Raw genomic sequence first — 22,175 nt, 5'->3', positions numbered from 1 at the left:
GAATCCCCGGGGCAGGTTCATCAGGAGCCTCCATAATTCTGGTCAGCTTGGCCCTCAGGCAATGGCTGTGTCCAGCAGGAACCCGGGGACCCTGTTCTGGGTTCAGGGCCTTTACATCTTAGCTGCTGACGCTTCCTCCTCCTCCCAGACCTCTTCTCTCCACTAAGGTCCTACAGTTCATGCCACCCTTTGCTTACAAGTGTCAACCTGAGCCCTTACCTCTTCTCTTTCTCTAGATATCTAGAATCAAGGTCCAGGCAGCCCTTCTCTAGCACAGAAGCCACACAAAGCACCTGGCTGTCCCTACCCCACCAGCTGTGGCCCTGGAAGTTCAGCTAAGAGCTCTGTACGGCTCCCAGGTCTCAAGCTCCCCCTGCTCCTCAGGGGTTCAGCTCAGTGGGCCTGTAATGTGCTTGAGAAGAAGTACAATTTTATAGTCGGTGGCCTCTCTGGCTTCGAGCTGGCCCTGAGCCTTGAGTAGGAGGCAAAGGACAGAGGCAAGCCCTGCCAGGTTGTAGGTCCTGGGTCTCCCCTGCCTTTTGCTGCCTTGAACCTGTCAGGAGAGGGTGGAGGGGAAACAAACTCATGGCAACTGACTCTGTCTCATTGGGTCTCACCCTTGAGTGAGCCAATGGTGGCAAGATCAAACCTCTAAGGGGCCACACAGAACCCAATACAATATTCGGCCTCAGCTGCCCAGCCCAAGGTGCCAGATTTGGACATACAGGCATTTATGTAAACACTACTGGTTTTTTTGTTTTGTTTTGTTTTTAAAGACTGACATTTAAGTCTAGCTCTTTAGCAACAACATACAGGCTGATGAAAATCGCTCTGATGGGATCTGCCCCTGGGCTGTCTGTGTCTAACAGGATCATGCTCTGGGCACATGTGACCTTTACACCAGCTTCTCACAAGGGCCCTGACTCTGCGGTGTGCACAGGAGAAGACTGTGCCCTTCACAGACCCAGGCAAGCCTCGTTTCCTCCTGCCGGGGCTCCCCTTGGCCCTCTGCACCACACACCTGCAGCCACGATCCAGGGATCTCACAGGCAGCCCTGGACGCCCCGAGAAGTACTCACCTCCTGCCAGGGAACACTGGGGCTTTCTTCCACTAGGTTACTCACTCTAAGGTCCCTGGGGGTGCTGTTTAGGAGGGTCCACTCCAGGCTTCCTGGGGGCATGTGAGGCGGGCACTTTGCTGCCTGCTCCAGGGAGGAGTGGTCTCCTGACTTCTCTAGCTCCACTACTAACTAGCTGTGTGATACTGAGCAAATCATTCCATCACTTTGGGTCTCAGCTGCCTGATCTACAAAATGGGGGGTGGGGCTGGATGACCTCGAACCTCCGTACCCTACACTGAGGGGACGTGTCCCCCAACTCAGAATCACCCTTAGCTGGTGGTGCCTCCCTTCTGCTGAGCTTGCTCCTCAGAGCTTCAAAGATGAAGGCTGACTGTATGCCACCAGCCCGAGACTAAGCACTCAACAGCAGCACCCCAGGCCTTCCAGCTCTATCCACACTGCTAGCCATGTGTTACTTTTCTGCTCCTAAACTAAACTGTGCGCTAAGGGTATCAAGTCAGTCGTCACGATTTTCTGTTTCCTCAATAAAACAGGTGAATGGCTGCTTTACAGGGTGGGGCAGTCTATCAGTGAAAGGGCAAGCTGTCACTGTGCTCACAATCACAGCCCCACCTCCTACCGGCCCCACCCACCTAACATTACCAGAGGAGTGAAAGGCACCTGCGTGGCAGGGAGAGGATCTGAGTGACACAAACAACCCGGGGTACTTACTGACTGGGAATCCTTTGTCCGGGTGCAACAGAGGAACACTTTAAGACGACGGGACCAGCTGGTGGCCTGACCCTCCTCTAACCGGTGCCTGTGAAGGTAGACAGTTGACATGTGAAGTCAAGGACCAGAGGATGTTATGAAAAGAGGATGGTCTGTTCCCAGGACACACCAAAGAGCTCCCCAGCGGACCTTGGCGTGGGAGGGAGGGTAGGCAGCAGGCTAGTTACAGCTGGGTGGCCAGCTAGCCAGGGTATTCCCTGAAGACTCTTGCTGGCCAGCCTGGTGAGTTGTTGTGGGATGGTTAGTCCCTGACTTTTAGTAGACTGGCCCATAGGCATGACCTGGGGGCTTCAGAGCTGGGAATCCAAAGTAGGGGCTCCTCTGCAGCCAGGCATCTAAAGGCTTAAATGAAAAGCAGTAGAGATGTTAGCCAGTGTGGCCTTGCTGTCCTCTGCCCTTCCTAGCAAAGGACTTCAGAAACTGGTTGAGCACTTAGAGGAAATCTGGGGAGTTGGATGAGGCCTCAGTGTTTCCCAGTTCCTCACAGCTGCTGTCTGGGTGGGGCACACACACTGCCTGCACAGTTGCCCCGCCCATTCTCTTCTCCCTCTTCAGCTCAGGTGGGGAGACTGGGGGCTCAGGAGCCAGGGAGCAGAGGCAGAACAACAGGCCACTTTCCCACAAAGGCACTACTGTGCTGGGTACCCAGGAAATCAGTGTGGCTTAAGCACAGAGATAACAGTCCTGGCATCAACCGTGTAGATCTCCAAACTCTCTAAACTAAGTCAGCAAACGCTGACTGGGTTTGAGCAGTGTGCTGCCCCCCTTAAAAGCCTGCCACAGGATGGTCTGGAGAGGGGAGCAAGGTGGCGCTCAGATGCATTCAAGGCACTTTATGGTCACCAGGAGTGACAGACTGGCTCTCAATGAGCTTCTTGGCTCCTCTCTGCAGACAAGAATGGCTCCCCATTCCTTTAACCCTGACTACATAGGCAGCTGACCAAAAGGAAGGCAGCAGGAGGGGCTAGGGATGATGTAACGGACCAGCTGTCTGGGGGACCTGCAGTCCCTAGAAGACGAAGCAGCCTTGTATCCCAAACCAATAACCCACTCCCCTTGACAAAGACAGAGTGAAGCTGGCCATGCTGGGTTCTTAGGGCATCACATACTTTTTGCTTTCTGATCCAACTGGGCTTTCAAATACAGGATGTGAAATCCCCTCCCCAGCCTCTGGCCAGATAGAAGTGCTCACTCCACTGAAGTACCTCTCATCAACGCCAGGGGGCAGATGATAATAGGAATGTGTGAGAAACTGACAGGTTTGGTCAAGTGCAGTCAGTCTACCAACCACACCAGGGAGACCACATACCAAGTCTGGACAGAAAGTTCATGGACCCCCCAACAGCCCTCTGTTGGGAGATTCACTATGTGAAAAGGGGGCAGACATTCCTTCTACAAAAACCGAGGCCAAGCCTCCTGGGAAACAGCCGGGAATAACACCCTCCCCAGTCCTCACCAGATTTCACTGGAAAGAGAAAGAACCAAAAACTTAGACACACTCCCAGCTTTCAGAAACCAAAATAACTTAGCCATGTGGCAGATGGGGTGTGCACATCCCTGCCCTTGGGAGTTGATAGCTTGAAAAATGTCCCTGTTAGAAAAACTGTTAGTTTTAGAGCCAGTGGAGGACACTCAGGCAGGGGGTCAGCTTGACAAAGCCTGCAGCCAGGCTGTGCTCCCAGCTTCGCAGACCTGTAGAAACCACAGCAGGTCATGGGCCTTCGAGCTAAGGCCTCTGACAGGGCCTGGAAACCACAGGGAGCTTCCTAATTAAAATGACAGCAAGCACCAGGCCCTGCCCTACAGGCTCCTACTGCCTGGAGCCCCAAAGGCTCAGAGTCAGGAAGGGAAGGGAGTTTTCTCCAGAAACAGGTCTGATTCGGCATGTGCTCAGAGCCGGCAAAGTGGGACAGGAGGAGGTGGCCAGCTGCACTGGGAGGGAAAAATGGGCTCTTGAGCCCTGGCTCCAAGGCCTGACATTTTAGGCTGGGAGGTGGCCAGACCAGGCATGGGTGTGGTGCTGGAGGCAGTGACAAGTTGATGGGCTGACGTGGAAGGTCTGAGGCATTAGTGGGGGTGGGGGACAGACCCACTGGGCAGGGGTCTTGGCAGCCTGCTCTCCTGTGGCTTGGGGCAGTGACTCAGATCCTTCATCTGTAGAAGGGGTCTCACAGCTGCTCTGGAATAGCAAAAGAACTAGCTGGATTAATCATAAAGGGCTAAGTGTGGGGCTGGCCTTACAGGAGAAGCTTGATTATGGGGCTACTGTACTGTGACTGACTCATCCTGGGAACTTCGCTTGCTTTCACTAAAGAAGTCACTATGAACGTGCTGGACACCCTCTCTCATTTTCTCTGCCATACCATTTCTTTTAAGCACCAGGTAAAATCTCCTCCCGGAAGCCTTCTGTGATTAACTTCTTACAACTTCTGGGACCTAGAGGGAGCATCACCTGATTGTCAAGTAAGGACTCCGAAGTCAGGCTGAGAGCTAGTTCTCAGCCTTACCACATAACCAGGCAATCTTGGTCCTTTGGTTTCTCCACCCGTTATAGGGAAGACATAATGCTCTAAACAATGCTTGTGTCTCCTGCTGTTACCATAAAAGACTGATCCCTGACAGTAGCTTCCCATTAACTCAGCCCATAGTGTTAACCACTTGGCGTATATTATCTCACTTAAATCTCACAATGACAGCCGGGCGGTGGTGGCACATGCCTTTAATCTCAGCACTCAGGAGGCAGAGGCAGGTGGATCTCTGTGAGTTCGAGACCAGCCTGGTCTACAAGAGCTAGTTCCAGGACAGCCTCCAAAGCCAGAGGGAAACCCTGTCTCAAAAAAAAAAAAAAAAAAAAAATCTCACAATGACATCCTGAGCCAAGAACTGTTATTTCTTACTTTTTTTTCAGTGTGTGTGTGTTGGGGGGGGGGGCAGGAGCTCATTGTGTAGTTCTGGCTGGCCTTGAACTCACTGTAGACTAGGATGGCCTTGAACCGATCTGAATGCCTCTGCCTCCCTAGTACTGAGTTCTAGGGTGAAAGGCATGTACTGCCATCTTAGCCTTACTTTTTCAACAAAGGAATTGAGGCAGAGAGAGGGTGAAGTTTTCACGGAGAGCGGTGGCTCACATTATGTTGACGTGTGATTTGGGAGGGGACAGGACCCTCCCCTGCCCACCAGTTTGCAAAGTCCACCAGGGCACCACCCGCCTACCCAGTCAACTGACCGCAGGTTGTAAGTCCGCAGATTTCGCTGCCTCCTCTTGGTGGCTCTCAGCTTGACGAAGGTGCGGCCCGTGGGGTCAAAGACACAGAGGACAGTGATGCAGACACTGAGGATCACCACCCAATTGCAGACAACCATTCCTGTTGGCAGTTGCAATGAGAGGAAAGAACTGATGTTGGGTTCACCTTCCTGGAGTCATGAGCTCTGAACAAAGAGACACTGTAGCTCAGTGTCCCCAGATGCTCCTAAGACCAAAGAGCAGTCTTTGGTCTCCAAGGCCCACTCATGACACAGGGCAGGCAGCTCAGTGGGCTTTTGAGGAGGTGTTGAGAAGCCCTAATGCTGCCTGGACAGTCCTGTCTCCACTGCTGCTCACCCTGGCAAGGGCCCCGAGTGAGATAACAGAACACAGGGTGAAGGACTCGTCCATGCTTGGGTGTCTCCCTACAGTGGTGCCTGGGCCCCATCCCCTGCAAGCTGGGTCCTGTTGCACCCTAGGGCTGGCTTCAGCTGATGGGGCAGGTGGGGTGCATACCGAGAGTGACATTCTTAGCAGTGAGGTCATTGCAGGAGGTGTAGTACTGCGTGAGCCAGACGATGCCCACGATAGCGTAGATGAACTCGATCACCAAAATGGCTGCAAGAAGAGGTAGGGTCTGACTAAAGGCCACACTGTCTGCCACCAGGGGAGGACCCAAGAGCCCTAAGCCTGGCTCCTGCTGCCAGGCCTCTAACCATCTCACAACAGGGGTGCACAGAGCCCTAGCTAGGTCCCTTGCATTGAGCTCTCAAGTCCCTAGTGCCTCCCTGAGACTCTGACTGGACAGGTGAACAAGGCAGCAGCACTCCCCAGTTTCTTGGGGATTTCAGAATTTCATGTATGAGCTCTGGAATCAGACTCATTTTAGGCAAGTTACTAATCTCTCTGAGCTTCCATCTTCTCATCCATATTTGAGAATGCCAATAACTTCATCACAGGACATTGAAGACTGGAACTCATGAAAACTGTTGTTTCTCAGCAGACCTAGGAACTTGTTTTGGTAGGGTAGACGGACGAGAGAGGAGTCCCAGGAGCCAACCCATGGTGGCCCATGCACTCAGTATTCTAAACCCAGAGCCCCAGTGGAAGTGGGAAGGAAATATGACAGCCTGGCAGGGCCAGCAACAAATAGTAGCTAAGGGCCTAGACTATGGACTAGACAGATGCATGGGTTCAAATCCCAGCTCTGACTCTTCCATCATGACTTAGCCGTGTGACCTTGAAAGAGCTAATTAGTCTTCATGGGCTTCAGTGTCCTCCTCTACAAAACAAACTAATGTGGTTTTTTGTTTGTTTGTTTTTGTTTTTGTTCTTTTCCCCATGATCTGTGGAGAAGTTTGAGAGACATGTTCTCTAGGAATATCATAGAGGCTGCTAGGACATGGTCCAAAAGAGATATAGGCTGGTCCTCAGGGGAGCTGGCTTAACCTGACCCTCAGAAGGGTTAAACCCTGATCTGTTTCAGAAGGGTCAACAATGCACTTTGCAGACAAGCTCACATTTTCAAACAGGGGTCAACTAAATTTGTCTATGAAGGGCCAAAAGGACAAGCATTTTAGACTCTGAAGCCATCTAGTTACAAAAGCAGTTTCTCAGCTCTGCCATTATGGTACCAAAGGACAAGAAACAACACAGTGTGTTCCCCAATGAAGATTCACAAAACAGCTGCTGGGCTGGACTGGGCCCTTGTGTCTAGAATGTCAGTCTAGTAAGGCACCCCATGCTCCCCATGGTGGGTCTTAGTTTGTGTTAGCAAGCAAGCAAAACCTGAGGAAGTGAATGGGTGCAGGAGAAGGGTGTGGGGCTCTAGAACATCCCCAGCCCCTGGCAAGCGGTCCCTTACCCAGGCGCACGTAGAGCACGTACTGCATGGAGTCCCGGGGTTCTGTGTAGAGGATGCCCCCACGCATGCTCAGCCAAATGATGGCCATCTCGGCAATCATGCAGCTCAGAAGGATGCCCAGGTAGCCGCGGCCGTGGTCCACCAGGTTTAGGGAGCAGGCCTCGTGTGGGTTATAGACCAGGCCAAAGAGCACCACGGACAGGATCACAAACCTGTAGAAGAGTACAACTGAGCAAGGGTGGGCTGCCTCTGTGCCTTGTGCTGTCCATGGCTAGCAGAACCAGGGCAGCTCATAGGAGGAAAGGGAGGCAGATATCTCCCCAGAAAATAACTGTCCACCTAGCTTTGGGTGCCTCTGAGGTGCCCTCCTGTCAGCATGGGGAGATGATGGCAACTACTGTGTCACTGCCACAGTCAGGAGGATTGCTGGCCAGGAGGGGTCCTGACTCCTGTGGGAATACCTAGAGGAGTGCCTGGGAGCAGGACAGAGTCAGGTTTGGGCCTGGCATGGAGGAACAGGGAGTTAGAAAACTCCCTTCTAGACCTTTCTCCTCAAACCCAGAACTGTGGCCTCGGCTCTAGGACTCACCAGGTGGTGTGCAGGAGGAAGAGGAAGATGGCTGGCAGGACGAGGTCATCGCTGCCCACAGACCAGCGCCGCCGGAACACCACGATCCCGGGCATGGCTGGCGGCTCTGGGAGGTTCAGCGGGCCTGGCGCTCACCTCCTGAAAGCAAGAAGAGAACCCTGGAGCTTCCCGGGCTACTACCAAGTGTCAGCAGCACAGGCATCTTGGGTGTTGGCACCAACCCCTACCCATGGCTAATGGGCCTCCAGGCACCAGGGATGCTGACCCAGGTAGAAGCTGCCCCGTGCGTGCCCTCTCAAGTCCCATAACAACAAAGGCCTTAGCAATAGGACACCAGTCTCAGCAGTGACCCCTGAGGTCACTCCTGCCCACCCACCAGATTGCTACTGCCTAAGGTCATTCCCATAGTAACTGCTCAGCTCCTCTGAAGGCCTAGGCTCTGGTTGGCCAGCCTGAAATCTCAGATCTTGGAAGACAAAACAGAAGGAGCATGACTTTGAGGCTAGCCTCCGTCTCAAAAAAAAAAAAAAAAAAACAAAAGACAAAGACCCTAAATTCATTCTCTCCTTTCCCCTATGTGGGATCAATGGGATGCTCAGCCACCCAGGGCCCTTGCTGTCTTTCAACAAGGAAATTTGCCCAGTACTCAAAGATCTGGGCCGAGGCTTCCAAAACCAAGAACAAGTGTCCCTTAGCACAGAGCCCTGTAGAGTGGGAGGAATGCTAAAGGCTTGAGGAGGGTGTGAGAGGAGTATGTGAGTGGTGGTGGCTGGGACTGATGAACACCAAGGGTGACGATGCCAGCATGTAGCAGTTCTCAGTAAGTCTTTGCACAGTGAGGTCTTTGGTTTCTTGTTCGCTGGAGCCCATTGAGCCGGGAGTGTGGTCTGACTTGGTTTTGCACCCATCCGACAAAACTCTGAGCCACTGTCATGGTTCTGAGCAAGGGAGGCTGTGGCGGAAGCGTGGGTCCAGATTGTGGCTAGGGACATCTGCCCCTCACTGTGAGAATAGCAGCCGCTCTGACACACTCACTCCTAGCCTGATAGCTTTCACTGCCCGGTGCCTATTTCTCTGAAGTAGCTGGATACAAAACAGCAACCAACAAGCCCAGGAGTGGTGGTCAGGAGCTGGGGGCCTCCTTTGGATCTGGGAGAAAAAAGTGGTGGCGTAAGTGTTATTCTTTTGTTTAAAAAGAAGAAAAGAGAAATGCTGAGACATGAGACATAAGGCTGTAAGTTTATTATAAGGCCCGGCAGAATGGGGAGACTAAGAGAAGAGGAACAGGGTAATGGCTGACCGCCATGGCCGGTCGCCATAGAGAGACAGAGCGAGAGCATAGGTGGGAGACAGAGTAGAGACAAAGCAGAGCGGGGGAACAGAGGAAACAGAGAGCGTAAATGGGCAGGGGCCTATCTTTTAAAGGGGTCCTCTGCACCTGCATGCAGACTTAGTTCCCATGGAACCTTGGGCTGACCAGGGTACTGCCTGTTCCACCAGGTAACAGGGGCAGGCCAGCATAATGCCTGAACCTTTCAGTAAGTGGAAAGCTGGTCTGAGCAGAGATACAGTACTTGCTCCAGCAGCTGCCCTGTGCAAAGAAGAACTCCTACCATAGAGGGCTGGGGTACACTAGCTTCCCCGCCACGGCCAACAGAGGCTTATATGGCACCTGGTCCAGGGGTGGGCGGTAGGTCCTCCTCTCCCTGAGGACAGTTCCCAGGAGAATGTGTGCATGTGGAGACTGGACTCACTAGGGAAAGGAACCAGGCAAGCTTTCTTAGACCAGTGACCATAGCCCTGACGGTGGACAAGGGGGTACGGGGCCAGGTGGCTGGGCAGCATGTCATGTCAGGTCAGGCTCTGCTGGGCTTATCTCCCAGGAGCAGCCACTGCATGCTCCCAGGAGGGTGCCCAGAAGCAGAGCTGGCTGCCTGAGCAGCGGCTGGGCTAGCCTACTGGGGTCGTGCCTACGCCCCCTCAGGAAGTGACATCATCCCACTCTCAAGGAGGAGTCAAGCGGATTGTGGGAAGCAGGAGAAGGGTGGGAAGTGAAGATGCAGCTGCTGCTGGGGTGGCTCGGGGGTTGGGAGGTCTACTGTGGACACGGGGCAAGGGCTGGAGCAAAATATGGGCCAGGCAGCACAGCCAGGACACAGCTTATAGAGTTTGGAGGACTGGGATGGGACAGAGCTGGGGCATCATGGGTGGCAGCAAGGCTGGGACAGGCAGAGCGGCCAACAGCTGGTGTACCTGTTCTCTCCCTGTCTGCAGGGAGCTCACAGTGGGAAGCTGGAGGTGAGACTACTCCACCACCACACACACACTCAATGCACCCAGTGAGAAGGGCGGGCGGGTATGGGGCCCCTGCCTGCTGAGGCCCTGCGTTTCATCCTCATCAGGCCAGGGGAGATGCAGTGCCATGCTTGCCTAGAGAGGCTGGTCAGCAAGGGCCCTACCCATCCAGACCAGTGCTATCTGCCCTGCCCCTGCCAGCAACCCAGAGCATCATCTCATGCAGAATACAGCCCTTTCTCAGTCACACTGGGCATCTCCTCTCTCCCACCCTTCCTCAAGAAGTCTAGAAAGGCTGACACTGTAGCTAACTAGATGCCCAACACCCTAGTACTCTCACTTAGAACTCTGGCCCGGCTTTACAGGGCCTGCAGTGCCCTCTCCAGCTCACAGATTGGAACAGTGAGCCAAGACTGGCCTCAGAACGTGTAGCTGTGACTGCAGGACCATCAAAACATTGGAATGATAGGGCCAATAGCAGCCTCTGCTCTGGGGGTGAGACGATGACCAGTTTGTGGCTAACAGCTGTGGTCAGCACCAGGGCCTTTCTATCATGTGGCAGTTTTGAGGCACTGACCCCACACACATCCTGTTACTGGCATGGGGGCTCCATACCCCTCCAAGGTCTCCTCCAGCTTCTGCTCAGGGCAGCTAACACAAGGTCCTAGGCTCAGTAGGTGGGAGTCCAGGCCCAGGAGTTTAAGTCTAGCATCTACCACCCAACTGTGTAACTTACTAGCTGTGCCTCAGTCTCCTCATCTGTGAAATGCCGATTATGCTTCCCTCTTAAAGTTCCAGCCAGAATTCCAAGAGAGAAGGTCTGCAGAACCCTCACAACGCTGGACAAATGCCAGAGTGTGTCTGTGGGGGTGGAAGGCTGAGAGAGTGCGTGTGAACCCCTGGCTGGAATCTTCAGCTGGTCACCACCAGGTCACAGGAGGGGGGAGCCGGGCATCCCCTGTACAGATTCATGAATCCTAAAGCTTCTATTTTTATGGGCCTAAAAGGCGTCCTTTCTCTGGAGACCCCAGCCCATCACAATGGGGGCCTGTTCCCCTGCTGGGGTGTGATTTCATCTGGAGGAAATGTCTCAGGAGGGGGAGGGCCTGGCCACTTCCTGGCCTGGGGCAACTGTATAGCACCTCCTCAGACTCCCTTTCTCCACCACAAGAGGGGCCCCTAATGATTAAACTGTGTTGGGGTCAGGACTCTGCCTCCCAGACCCTGAGGACTTCCAGGGCAGGTCACACCCTTTCCAGCAGGAGCTCTGCTTAAGGCTTTGTACCTCTTCACATCAGGCAGATGTGAAGGCGGGTATGAAGTACCTAGGCAAGTAAGATGGGATACCAGGCCCCAGGAGGATATGAAGGGGTACCAGGACCCAGGCAGGTGTGTAGGGGTACCAGGACCCAGGTGGGTGTGTAGGGGTACTATGCCCCAGGCTGATATGAGGGGTACCAGGCTCCAGGAGGGTATAAAAGGGTACCAGGCCCCAAGAGGGCATGAAGGGGTACCAGGCCCTAAGCAGGTGTGAGGGGTGCTGGGCCCTAAGGAGGTGTGAAGGGGTACTGGGCCCTAAGGAGTTATGAAGGGGTACCAGGAGAGCCTTTCGTGTTCATGGAATGACTTTAGTAGCCCTAAGGGGCCTCTTTCTCTGTCTTCTCCCAATTTTCCTAGTGATGATCAGGCCTCTGGGTTAAATATTGACCATTCTGCAAGTTCCTCTTTCTAAAAACGCAAACTTCTTTTTAAAATGCACATGCTGTCTTCTCTATTGATTTATCATTATTATTATCATTGAGCCTCTGTATCTCAGGCTGGTCTCAAACTCTGTGTTTAGACCTTGAATTTCTGATCCTCCTGTCTCTACCTCCAGAGTGCTGGAATCACAGGTAATGTGTCCCATACCTGGTTTTATGTGGTACTGCAGATTAAACCTGGGCACCTTCTCTGATTCTAAGCCCTTATCCCCCACCCCACCCCACCCAGCTGAAAGGGTTCTGGTGCACACAGCTTGCCCTAAGGTGACAGGAACCTTCTAGCTAGGAAGGCTCTCCAACACCTTACAACTACACATTCCCTTCCTGAAATGCCCCAAGCTTGCTGTTCTGCAGAGGCTTCAGTGGAAACCACGCTTCGGCTACCCTGTTCTTCTGCCAAGCAACTCCTACTCTTCTGTCTAGGCCAGTCAAAAGTCATCTCCCCTTTGAAGACCCCCTTGATCACTACCTTATGGGGCCTGCAGGCCCCTCAACCCAACCCAGCCCAGACAGACTGCCTTGCAGTTAAGCTGCTATTGCCTGGTCTCAACCGAGTCTTGGGGATTGGGACTTCTGTGTCCATACAAGGCCCAGTGGCATCACCCCAAACCACCACCATATCCCCAAGGCTCAGCTGCCAGCTGAGCCAGCAACTGCCATGTCTGGTCAGGAGGACAACAGCAGCCCTTGGCTTACAGCCACACTGCCTGCCAGCCAGTGCCTCCTGGATAGCTCAGTGGAGCCTCCTCCGACAATATGAACAACAGTGCTAGGTGGTTCCTGCCTTTGTAAAATGGGCTGCCACCTTCACAAGACTGTAGTGACAGTGGATGGATGCCAACCCTATAGGGCTGCCATAGGCCTGAGCATAGCTGAGGCCCCTGTGTGGTATTCAGTGTACTAGAACCCTCAGGTCTACTGACAACCTAGAATTGCCAGGGACCAAAGGACAGACTGAAGGCCTTGGCCTGAAGATCCCACAGTGAGGACCAAGAGCAGCCTGCGCTGTCAGTCTGACATCATCTTCTCAGGCACACACACCAGGGCCACTACTCCAGAATCCCTGAGGAAGTACTGTCCCATCTTTCTCCTTTCCAGGCCTGCAGCTCATCTGGGAAGGGTGGCCAGGGGAGCTGGCCTTTGAAAACAGAGGACGGGATACGGTGGCAGAGGAGGTGACAGAAAGTTGTGTGGGCTGAGGGCCGCGTGCGCCACCAGCCTGTGCCCGGGCGTGTGCAACCCAAGTTAGGGGCCTGAAAGCTGTTGCTTTTCACACATCAGCTGTGCTGGAGCAGAAGGCAGAATTTCAACAGGAGAGGGCCCTCGAATGCCTGGCCCCATGGGGCATAGACAGTGTGGGTAGGGCAGCTAGGCCAGGAGAGGAAAGCCAGTTTCCTGTCCCCCAGCCAGGGTTTGGAACTCACAGACACTTGCCACATCTTCATCCCCAACCCATGCTTTGAAGGACAGTTAAACGTCCTCTATCCCTCACCATTAGGGGTCCTCACTACACTCCTCCAGGTTAGTCTGCCTGTCTGCATCTCACAGATGGGGAGAACCCAGGTGCCATGAAGTTAGTAACACAGCATGGGTCAGAGTCAGGCTGTGAAGCCAGTCCTGTTGTTCGGTGGGTAACATCAATGGGCTAGTGACCTTTTCCTATAAAAGCACCACCTAGGGGTCTGGCATGGAGTTACAGGGATGGGGTGATCAGGAACCAACCCTACCACGATACTATGGCCACCTGCACCTAACTAGACAAGCTTCCAACAATTATTCAGCCACAAGTTTATTTATTTTTTATTTATCTATTTTTTGGTTTTTCGAGACAGGGTTTCTCTGTGTAGCTTTGGAGCCTATCCTGGCACTCGCTCTGGAGACCAGGCTGGCCTCCAACTCACAGAGATCCACCTGCCTCTGCCTCCCGAGTGCTGGGATTAAAGGCGTGCGCCACCAACGCCCAGCCACAGGTTTTTTTTTTTATTATTTATTTTTTGGTTTTTAAGGACAGGGTTTTTCTGTGGCTTTGGAACCTGTCCTGGAACTAGCTCTTGTAGAACAGGCTGGTCTCGAACTCACAGAGATGCGCCTGTCTCTGCCTCCTGAGTGCTGGGATTAAAGGCGAGCACCACCATTTCCCAGCCTCCCATGTTTATTTTTTTAATTATGTAGTGTTTACTGCTGCTAGATATGGTATCTAGCAGTGACAGAATCCCTTTTTAATACTCGTAACACTCTATGAACTGCTATTTTTCTCCCCATTTCATAGATAAGGAAACTGAGGCTGAAAGAGGTTAACATAACATGCCAAGGTCACTCAGTTCAGTGAACACTGGAGTCAGGCATAAGGCTCCAGAGCCTCTGCTTGGCCCTGCTGGCCCCTCCCCACGAACTCTCACCAGACTCCATTTATCACCAGGCTCCTCTTCTCGTTCTCACGCTAATTATTTTCCACTCCTCTTCAATGAAAGGAATTTGCCATCTGCCACCAGGCCCTGCCACTGACACCAGCCAACTCCCCAGGAATCAATTGGGGCCTTTCGCTTCCTGCTGGCTGCTCTGGGAGGGCTGCTGGCTGCTGAGGAATGGGGGAGGGAGGACCAGAAAGAGTGGCAGGACCCTCTCTTTGGCAGCTTGGACCTGACTTCCCACATTCTGTCCTGGGTAGAAGGGTTTCCTGAAGATGGAAGATCCTTCTAGTTGCTGCCAGGCAAAGCTTTGCTACTGAATTCTTTCTCAGAAATCATTTCTTTTTCCTCCCCATGGGCCTTTCACGCTTGTTCCAGTTCTCTGGGCAGAGGTGGCCTGCAGGGACAGGCAAGCTACGCTGGCCTCAGGTGGCACTCTTGTCCTGGGAGCCGTTGGGCTGGAGCAGGCAGGTGGCAGCAGGCATGCAGCCAGTCTCGTTCCACCCCTGGCAGTCAGCTCACTCCACGGGATCTCCTAACCACTCCCTCTCAAGTACATAGACCTGGAGGCTGCGCCAAGAGCAACCACCACCTTCCCTCTGCCTGTCTGCATCTCACATGTAGACCAGGGCTGAGTGGTGCTGGATCTCAGTGCTAGATCTCGGTGCTGTCACTGCTCCAGGACTGTGCTCAACATGTCACTGAGCCTCAGTTTCCTTGTGTGTAAGAGATGATGAAGGAAGGGGCTGTGAAGGGCAGGTGAGAACATCACAGAGCCCGATCTGGTTCATTCATAGTTGTCCCCAGTGTGTACGGAACCTTTACCTCTGCACCAAGTCTACTGCCCTGCAACACTAAGTCCCTGGGGCAAGCAGACCTGCACCTACCCCAATCCTGTCTGATCTTCACAGGTAGGCTTGGTGGCATCTCTGAGGAAACTACCAGGGTATTGACTCCTTGAACCCACAAGTCAGTGAGGTGCGAATACCATCTCTATAGAGGGAACAACTTGGAATACTGAGCTCTCGGCCAAGGCCACAAGGCTGTAGAACACTCCAAATCCACATTCCTATAAGAAAGCTGTGTACCTATCTGTCTGTGCAACCAAGTTTCAGGCTGCCACACTGCACACAGCCACTCAAGCTCAACATGCCCTGGAGACAGAGTGCCTTCATGCTCCCCGCCCCGTCCAGTCCAGTATGCTCCTCTTCCACCACACTGCTCCTCCCAGAAAGTTTCCCTTTTGCTGGGGCCACACATTCAGCTTCCTAGATGGCCCCTCTGCAGGGAAGTTCACCAGATCTCAGCTGTACCCCATTCTCAGCTCCTCAGAACTTCCTCCAGAGGAAACTGTCAGTCTCTGGTGCTGGCGACACCTCAGAGAGGAATTAGCACCTTCCGGCTTCCTTAAGGGATCCCTAATGAGGTCGTTAATGAGGTGTTAAGTGGGCACACCAAGCAGGACACCTCCCCTCTGGGGACCCCCACCCCCTGGGCCCAGCCTACTCTGAGCCACGTTAGCCCCACCTCCTCAGGCAGTAGGCCAGCCCTTGGATCTGGTCTGCTTGGGTGCATGCTGTTCAAAGGTGAGAGAAAGACTCCAGATGAGCTCTGTGTACCTCAGAAGGCCACCTCCTGGGCAGTGCAGCCATCTAGGGCACAGGCCAGAGGCTCAGGCTCTGGGGTTTCAGCCACTACCCAGTCATTGTCAAAGCCAGCAGGGATCGAATGACAGCAAGCAGAGCTCCTTCCCCAGGGAGCTGCTCTACAGAGCTCTGATGACTTGAAGGGCCAGCACCCACCCCTATCTCCCAACTGTGAAATATGGGACCACCATCAGCACAAGCTATGGCCCAGTGTATCATTTGATTGGCTCTCCTTCTTTCTGTGCCAATTGAGGAGACTCCAGATAAAGAGAGGTGTTCATGGCAGGCAGGTCTCTGGAGCCTGGCACTTGGAGCAGGCTTTAGCTGTTCTATGCACTGCAAGGCTTTGAACTAAGTGCTCAAAAAATGCCTGAAAACCATGAGATGGGAGGAGCCCTCTGGTCAATTCTGGCATTTAGGAGGAGCCTTGGGGCTGCTACTTAGGTGCCTGGACTCAGGAGACATCACACAGGTCTTCTTCCTTGCCTGAGATAGGAGGGCAGAAGAGTGGGTCTATAGGAGAAAACCTGTGCCCTCAGGCCACAGCTTCTTCCATTCTGACACTCCCTTGTCCCTCCTAGTTCTCAGAAGGACAAAGCTGGACTCATCACAAGTTACATAGGCCTCCTAGAAGGGATAGTGCCCTGGAGGCCTCTACTGCTGGGTGGTGCACTGGCTGGCCCTGGCACTGGTCCTAGGGACTCTATTTCTCAGCCATCCACTGGGCGAAGACTTCAGAGTGCAACACAGGGGCCAGCCACTTCCTACGATGAGTCAACAACCATTTCCCCATCAGTAAACGGCTGACACTGATGACAGCACTTCCCTCGTGGGCTGGGGGATGGCAGGACAAAGCCATTTCAATGTTGTAGAGTGTTGAGAGCAGGCTCTGGGAGAAGTGGGGAGGGAGGAAGTGGGAGGAGAGGGAGGGGAGGCTGCGGTCAGGATATAAAATAAACAAATAAATGTGAAAAAAGAGAGAGCAGGCCAACTCTGACAGGGTGCTTGGTAGTATGAATTCCATGGACACACTGCTTTAGGAACCATTCCCTTCCTCAAAAGCCTATCATGAGCCAGTGACATGGCTCAGCAGGTAAAGGTACTTGCCACACACGCTGACAACCCCAGTGTGATGGAACCCATGGACAGAACCAACTCCAAAAAACTGTCCTCAGACTTCATAGGCATGGTATGGAATGCATGCACACCCTCCCCCATCATATACACAGCAATGAAGGTTTTTTGTTTGTTTTAAGGCCTATCATAGTTCCTAAATGGCCTTTAAATAAAATTAAAGCTCTCACGCATTGGCTCTAAAGCTATCTACCAACAGGCCAGACCCTCTGCATCTGCCATGATCACCAAGACCCTCCTTTATATCCCAACTCTTTCTTGTGTGCCAGGTCCTGCTCCTGTCCATGGTTCCCCCCAACTGCACCTGGCCAGAGACTTCGTCCTCTCCTGGCCCCCTTGTTTCATGTGCTTCTACTGTCGGGGGTTTGGAGGTCTGTTCAGGCACCTGTCCCCAAGCTCCAGCCCTGGTGGTGGGTCAGTCTGTGGCCCACTTTCTGCAGATTTCTGGTGTGTCGACTTTACATTCTCTGTTACATGGCAAGTTCCTGAAGAGAAAACTTTTTTGCCTGCTTCTGTCCTGGTCTGGGGCATAAGCCCCAGTATTCTGAGCAACCGGGAAGGCTGAAAATAAGAGGCACTGGGTAGTAGAGCACATGGCACATGCTTACATTCCTCCAAGCGGAAGCTGCCCATGTGGTACCTGGATGGAACTCATGGCCCTCTTTGTTCATGATAGGTTAAGGCTGGGGCAGAGGCAGGTCCCAGCCTGTTTGGTGTTACCTTCCTTCCCAGAGACCTTGCCCTTGATAGCCAGGTGTCCAGACCTGCCACACTGTCACTTCTGTGGTTTTACTCTCTTGGTGCATAAGGAGGTAGAGCCGGGCCCCCTGCTGCCACTTGACAAGACCAGAGCAGGGGCAGCAGCGGGGGTTTGGCAGGCCCTGTTTCAGTCAACCTGAGGCTATTGCCCACTGTGGAAGGATGAGGCAGGCCTCTGTGCTGGCCCTCACTTAGCTGAGAGAGGTCAGTGGACCCTATCTTCAGGGGGGGCAAACCTTTTAAGGAAAGAGCGGGTGACAATGTGGATGAAAGACGGGCAGGGCAGCGGAGTGCTAATGGGATGCCCATCTGGTGTCTTCAGGCCAGACAAGGTCGTGGTGAGACCAGAGAGGCTGAGGTTCCTGCCAGGCTGAAACTAGTACCTCATCTCCCCCAGGGCTCAGGGCAGCAATGTGATAAAGCCTGCTTCCTCAGCAGTCATAGTCCTTTCCTGCACATCCCAGGAAGGCTCTGGAGTGGGGGATGGCAGTGAGGGGGGTCGGGCCTGCGTCATAGCTCGTGCTGACTTCTCCACCCTCAGTGGCCCTGGCGGCTATAAATACCACTTCATTCTCTGGATGCTGCAGGAGATGACCCAGAATCGTGGGCTTGCAGGCCTCCTGGGGCCCCCTCCCTGCTCATTTCAGATGAAGCCTGTCTGACCAGAACATCCTTGCGGCTGGAGAGTCAGCTCCCTAACTGAAGCAGGGCGAGACCAGAGCGACTGCCAAGACCCAAGCAATGCCTCAGCTAGCCATGGGAAACCCCAAACCCAAAGGACAGTACTTTGACTTCAACCCTCTTCACAGGCTAGATACCAAAGAGACAGTGCCCAAGAACACCAGACACCAAGACCTGCTGCCATCTGTACCACTACCCCACCTCTTGGGCCTTGGGCTCTCTCCAGAGCCCCCACTTAGAGCAGAAAGCTCCAAAGCCAATGGATTCTAAGCCATCTTCTTTACCTTCTTGGTCTCACAGGCTCTGTGTGGTTTTTGGTTCAAACTGGATTCCAAACATGTCATCACCCTGGGAGCCTCTTTGGGACATACTCCACTTTGTCAGGGACCTTTAGAGTGCTTAGCCGTTGTTTAGACAGGTGGCAGCTTCCTCCTCCTACCTGGCAGCCTGCCTCTGAGGGAGACTGGCTGACCAGGAGCACAGGGAAGAAGGTGGTCCCCAGACATGGAAGAGTGGGGACATCAATCCTCACAGTGCTGGGGTTTGGTTCCAAGTTTCCTAGCTTGGGACAAGGCAGGCTTCAAGAGAAGACAAGAAACAGCTAACTGAGGAGATCCCAGGGCCATGTGAACATAGGTGTGATCTGGCCAAGCAGTTCCTTCCTGTAGCCACCCTCTACCCACTGAACAATCAGAGTGCCCACCACACGCCAAGGACCTATGGGGTGGGAAAAAAGAAAAGCTGAGATGGAGTGGTGGAGATAGAGGTCAGATTTCCATGGCACCTACAGTCCAGAAGGAAAAGGAGAAGCCATGCTAATTTTCACATATGAAGAGACAGAGAGGTCACACAGTCCTGAGTGTGGCCTCCCAGAGAACATGGAGCTGGAATTGGGTCAATCGAGGCAGAGAGACCACAGGAGAGAGTAGGAGGGGAACAAGCACAGAGCAAACACCTCTATACAAGCTACATGTGAGGAAACAGAGAGTGGGGACAAGTCCAGGTTAGCAGGGAAGGGACAGAGAGACAGCTGAGGGGCAGATTGGTAGGACAGCATGACAGGGCCTTGTGGGACTTTAGCTGAGGCAGATGTGAGGTAAAAGAATGTGTATGGTCCAGGTTGAGAGTCAGCATTCAAAACAGTGACAGGCAGGACACCGGGCTGGGCAGTGGACAGTAGGTCCTGTAGGGATGCCTTTAAATCGAAGGTCTGGAGCTACCAACCCCCACCCAAAAGCACCATATTTCCAAAGAGTTCTGGTTCAGCCCAGTTCTGATTTAGATGACCTGCGCACGAATAAGCCAGAGCATGCCCATGGAGGGTAACACTAGGGAGTGGTCACTGGGTTCTGTTCCCAAAGTATGTTCAGAGTTTGAGGCACTTCCCCTGAATGGTCAATTCCTCACTCTTGTTGTCACCCAGCCCTGACCATGATAATAACCATACAGGAAGGCTTCACTCAGAAGAATGCAGCTAATGCAAACAGGGAAGGAAATGGAGGGCAAATCTATCTGAAGTCAACCATCCACCAATCCATTCATCCAATTATCCATTCACTAAACCATACATCCATGTATCCATCCAGCCATTCATTCACCCAGGCACCTACCCATCCATGCATACATATACACACTCCAGCATCCATCCATGCATCCACCCACCCATCCATCCATCCATCCATCCATCCATCCATCCATCCATCCATCCATCCATCCACGCTTCTATCTACCCTCTGACCTACATAATACATCTGTCCATCAACTTACTTTACTTAAGCATTTCATCTATACATCCTTTCTTCCTCTGTATCTCTCCTATTTTGACTCATTTCACAATGCCCATCACACTACAGTGTTCTTCCTCTCACACTGGGCTGCTGGTCCTGTAGGAGCTGGTCTCTGCCTACATTCACCTCCTCTCATGCTGTCTCATCTCTTTCCTAAACATGAGCCTTTACTCTGTTCTTACTTCTTTGCTTATTCCCCAACCTGTCTCTGAATGCCTGCCGCTCTGGTGTCATTCAGTTCCCAGCTCAGGAGTCCTCGCCTTGGGCCTGCCTGCCCTGTCTCAGGCAGCCTTCTCCATCACACAAGTCAGTTGCGTTTTCGTCTGTACTGTGTGCCGCCTAATACTCTCCACTTTTCTGTATGGCTCTCCCACCACAGTGTGGCTCCCCAGGGGCAAAGGCCTCTCCTGTGCTCCTCCCTACTATGTCCTCAGCACCCAGAAAATGGCCTAGCAGGTGGAAGGAGGTCACCAAGACTCTGCTGCCTGAAGGAAGAACCATTTCTGAGCAAAGCCCAAGAGACAGAAAGAGATGATGTAGCACCCAGTGCAGAGCTGTGCCCAGAACCCAGGGTTCTGATGGCTAGGCTGAAGTGCTTTCTTTGCCAGGATGTCAAAGTCCAAGCACAACTGCCCCTGTAGCAGAAACTCTGCAGGAGCTCCTGCTATAGTGAGTGTGCTTTGGGCAGGGCAGGAGTAATGTGGTATCTTCATTCTATGGAGGAAGCTTTAGCAGGAAAGAAAGGTTGAATGGTCTTCTTGTAGCGAAGTGAGGTTCTGTTGCCTAAAGGGCTTCCTAGCAGAGATAAGTCTGGTTCCCCCTCATCTCCCAGATCTGAGCTCCAGGTCTTCCTAGGCAGTGGGACTTGTGCCACCTTTGATAGGAATCTAGGAGAGATGGAAGGAGGAACTTAGAGAAGAGTCCCAAGGCCTGTGTCCTCAGGACAAAGCCAGAGGGATCAAACCCTCTCCCAATGACAGGGCCTGTGCCTTGGCCTGGGACCAAGGATGCAATGGCCGCCTGCCTGTAAACAAAGAACAGGGCCCAGGAAAGACTTTGTCTCTGGGTTCCCTTCTTTCCTGGCATCCTCAGTTTCTACCCTCTTCAGCCTCTGCCTCAGAAATGAAGCTCCCAGGAGATAAGGAGCTCAAGCCTGCTGTTGCCTTTCTCAGGGACCCTGCTATGCTCTTGGCATTATAAATGAGACAGAAATTACCTATGGCCTAACTCTATAGGGGGTTCTATTTTTGAAGTCTCCCAGAACAACTCTATTCAAACTGAACACCTGTGAGTCCGTGTGACCCAGGCAAGGCTCTAAGCCTGGGCTCCTCTTCATATGATGAAGACAGAAGCAGTCTCTCCATCCTTGGCCACTGGGGAAGGGAGGAAGATCCAGAGCACTGAGCCTGCTCTTGGGATGCTTACTCATTCTACCTCCTTCCCTGGGACTCCCATTTGCCCTCTGCCAGCTTGCTACAAGGAAGTATTACAATGGCCATGCCCCATTACTCCTGTGAATGCCCACAAGACACCCTGCCATAGGGTGGTAGGGTTCACCTTAGATACTCTTCTTCCTGCTTACCCCAGGACAATTCCAAAGAGACCAAGGAAGGGTACGGAGGAGTTTTCACCCTAATACTTCTTACTCGGAGGCTGAGAGCTGAGAAGGGCAGAAGGTTGGTGCTGGAGCTAAGGTTGGATAATGGCTGGTTTGAAGTCCCTGTGGTCCATGGGTGCCAGCCTTTCCCCATCATCTGCACAGAGCCTCCTCATAGCTCTTCTGGGGCTTTGACAGGATGCATGAGATCACGTCTGGGAAGTGCTCAGAGAGAAAAGGCCGGAGGGATAGAGGTAGGATTAATTATGTATTAATGTGTTTATTTTATTAGTAGTTCTGTTGACTGCAGGGGCAGAGTGGGAAACGCACAGGACTTGGGGTCAGTCAGTGTGAGCTACAACTGGGCCTGGTCACTTAACAGTTATGTGCAAGGTGCATTCTCTTTGAGCTCCGATGACTGGAGAAGAGGAATAACAACTATGGGATGCTGGTGGAAGAGCAATTCAGACCAGTTTTCTTACCTGTAAATGAGAATGACGGGAGTCACAGACCACAGGGTTGCTCATGGGGAGAAGTGATGCAGGCACCTGGTACCAA

General features: G+C 52.9%; 1 protein-coding gene across 8 annotated transcripts in view; it reads right to left on the bottom strand.

Annotated features, from left to right (window-relative positions):
* Window positions 1-22,175, bottom strand: part of Dagla (diacylglycerol lipase alpha) — a 59,569-nt gene that overhangs the window by 17,085 nt on the left and 20,309 nt on the right. For 2 of the 8 annotated variants that reach the window (XM_027406721.2, XM_027406720.2), the window contains exons 2-8: window positions 22,100-22,165; window positions 21,603-21,842; window positions 7,551-7,688; window positions 6,962-7,173; window positions 5,614-5,715; window positions 5,080-5,218; window positions 1,794-1,881 (exon numbers count right to left, since the gene is read on the bottom strand). In XM_027406721.2, coding sequence (XP_027262522.1) covers window positions 1,794-1,881; window positions 5,080-5,218; window positions 5,614-5,715; window positions 6,962-7,173; window positions 7,551-7,645 — 636 coding nt within the window. In that variant the 5' untranslated portion in view covers window positions 7,646-7,688; window positions 21,603-21,842; window positions 22,100-22,165. Of the gene's footprint in view, window positions 1-1,793; window positions 1,882-1,982; window positions 2,196-5,079; window positions 5,219-5,613; window positions 5,716-6,961; window positions 7,174-7,550; window positions 7,689-8,585; window positions 8,700-21,602; window positions 22,166-22,175 lie in introns of those variants that run through there. The other 6 variants (XM_027406719.2, XM_035441977.1, XM_027406717.2 and 3 more) reach the window with 6 other exon arrangements.

The sequence above is a fragment of the Cricetulus griseus genome, chromosome 3 (assembly GCF_003668045.3).
Source record: "Cricetulus griseus strain 17A/GY chromosome 3, alternate assembly CriGri-PICRH-1.0, whole genome shotgun sequence".
Classification (NCBI taxonomy): domain Eukaryota; kingdom Metazoa; phylum Chordata; class Mammalia; order Rodentia; family Cricetidae; genus Cricetulus; species Cricetulus griseus.
This window is presented reverse-complemented; position numbering and strand designations above follow the sequence as displayed.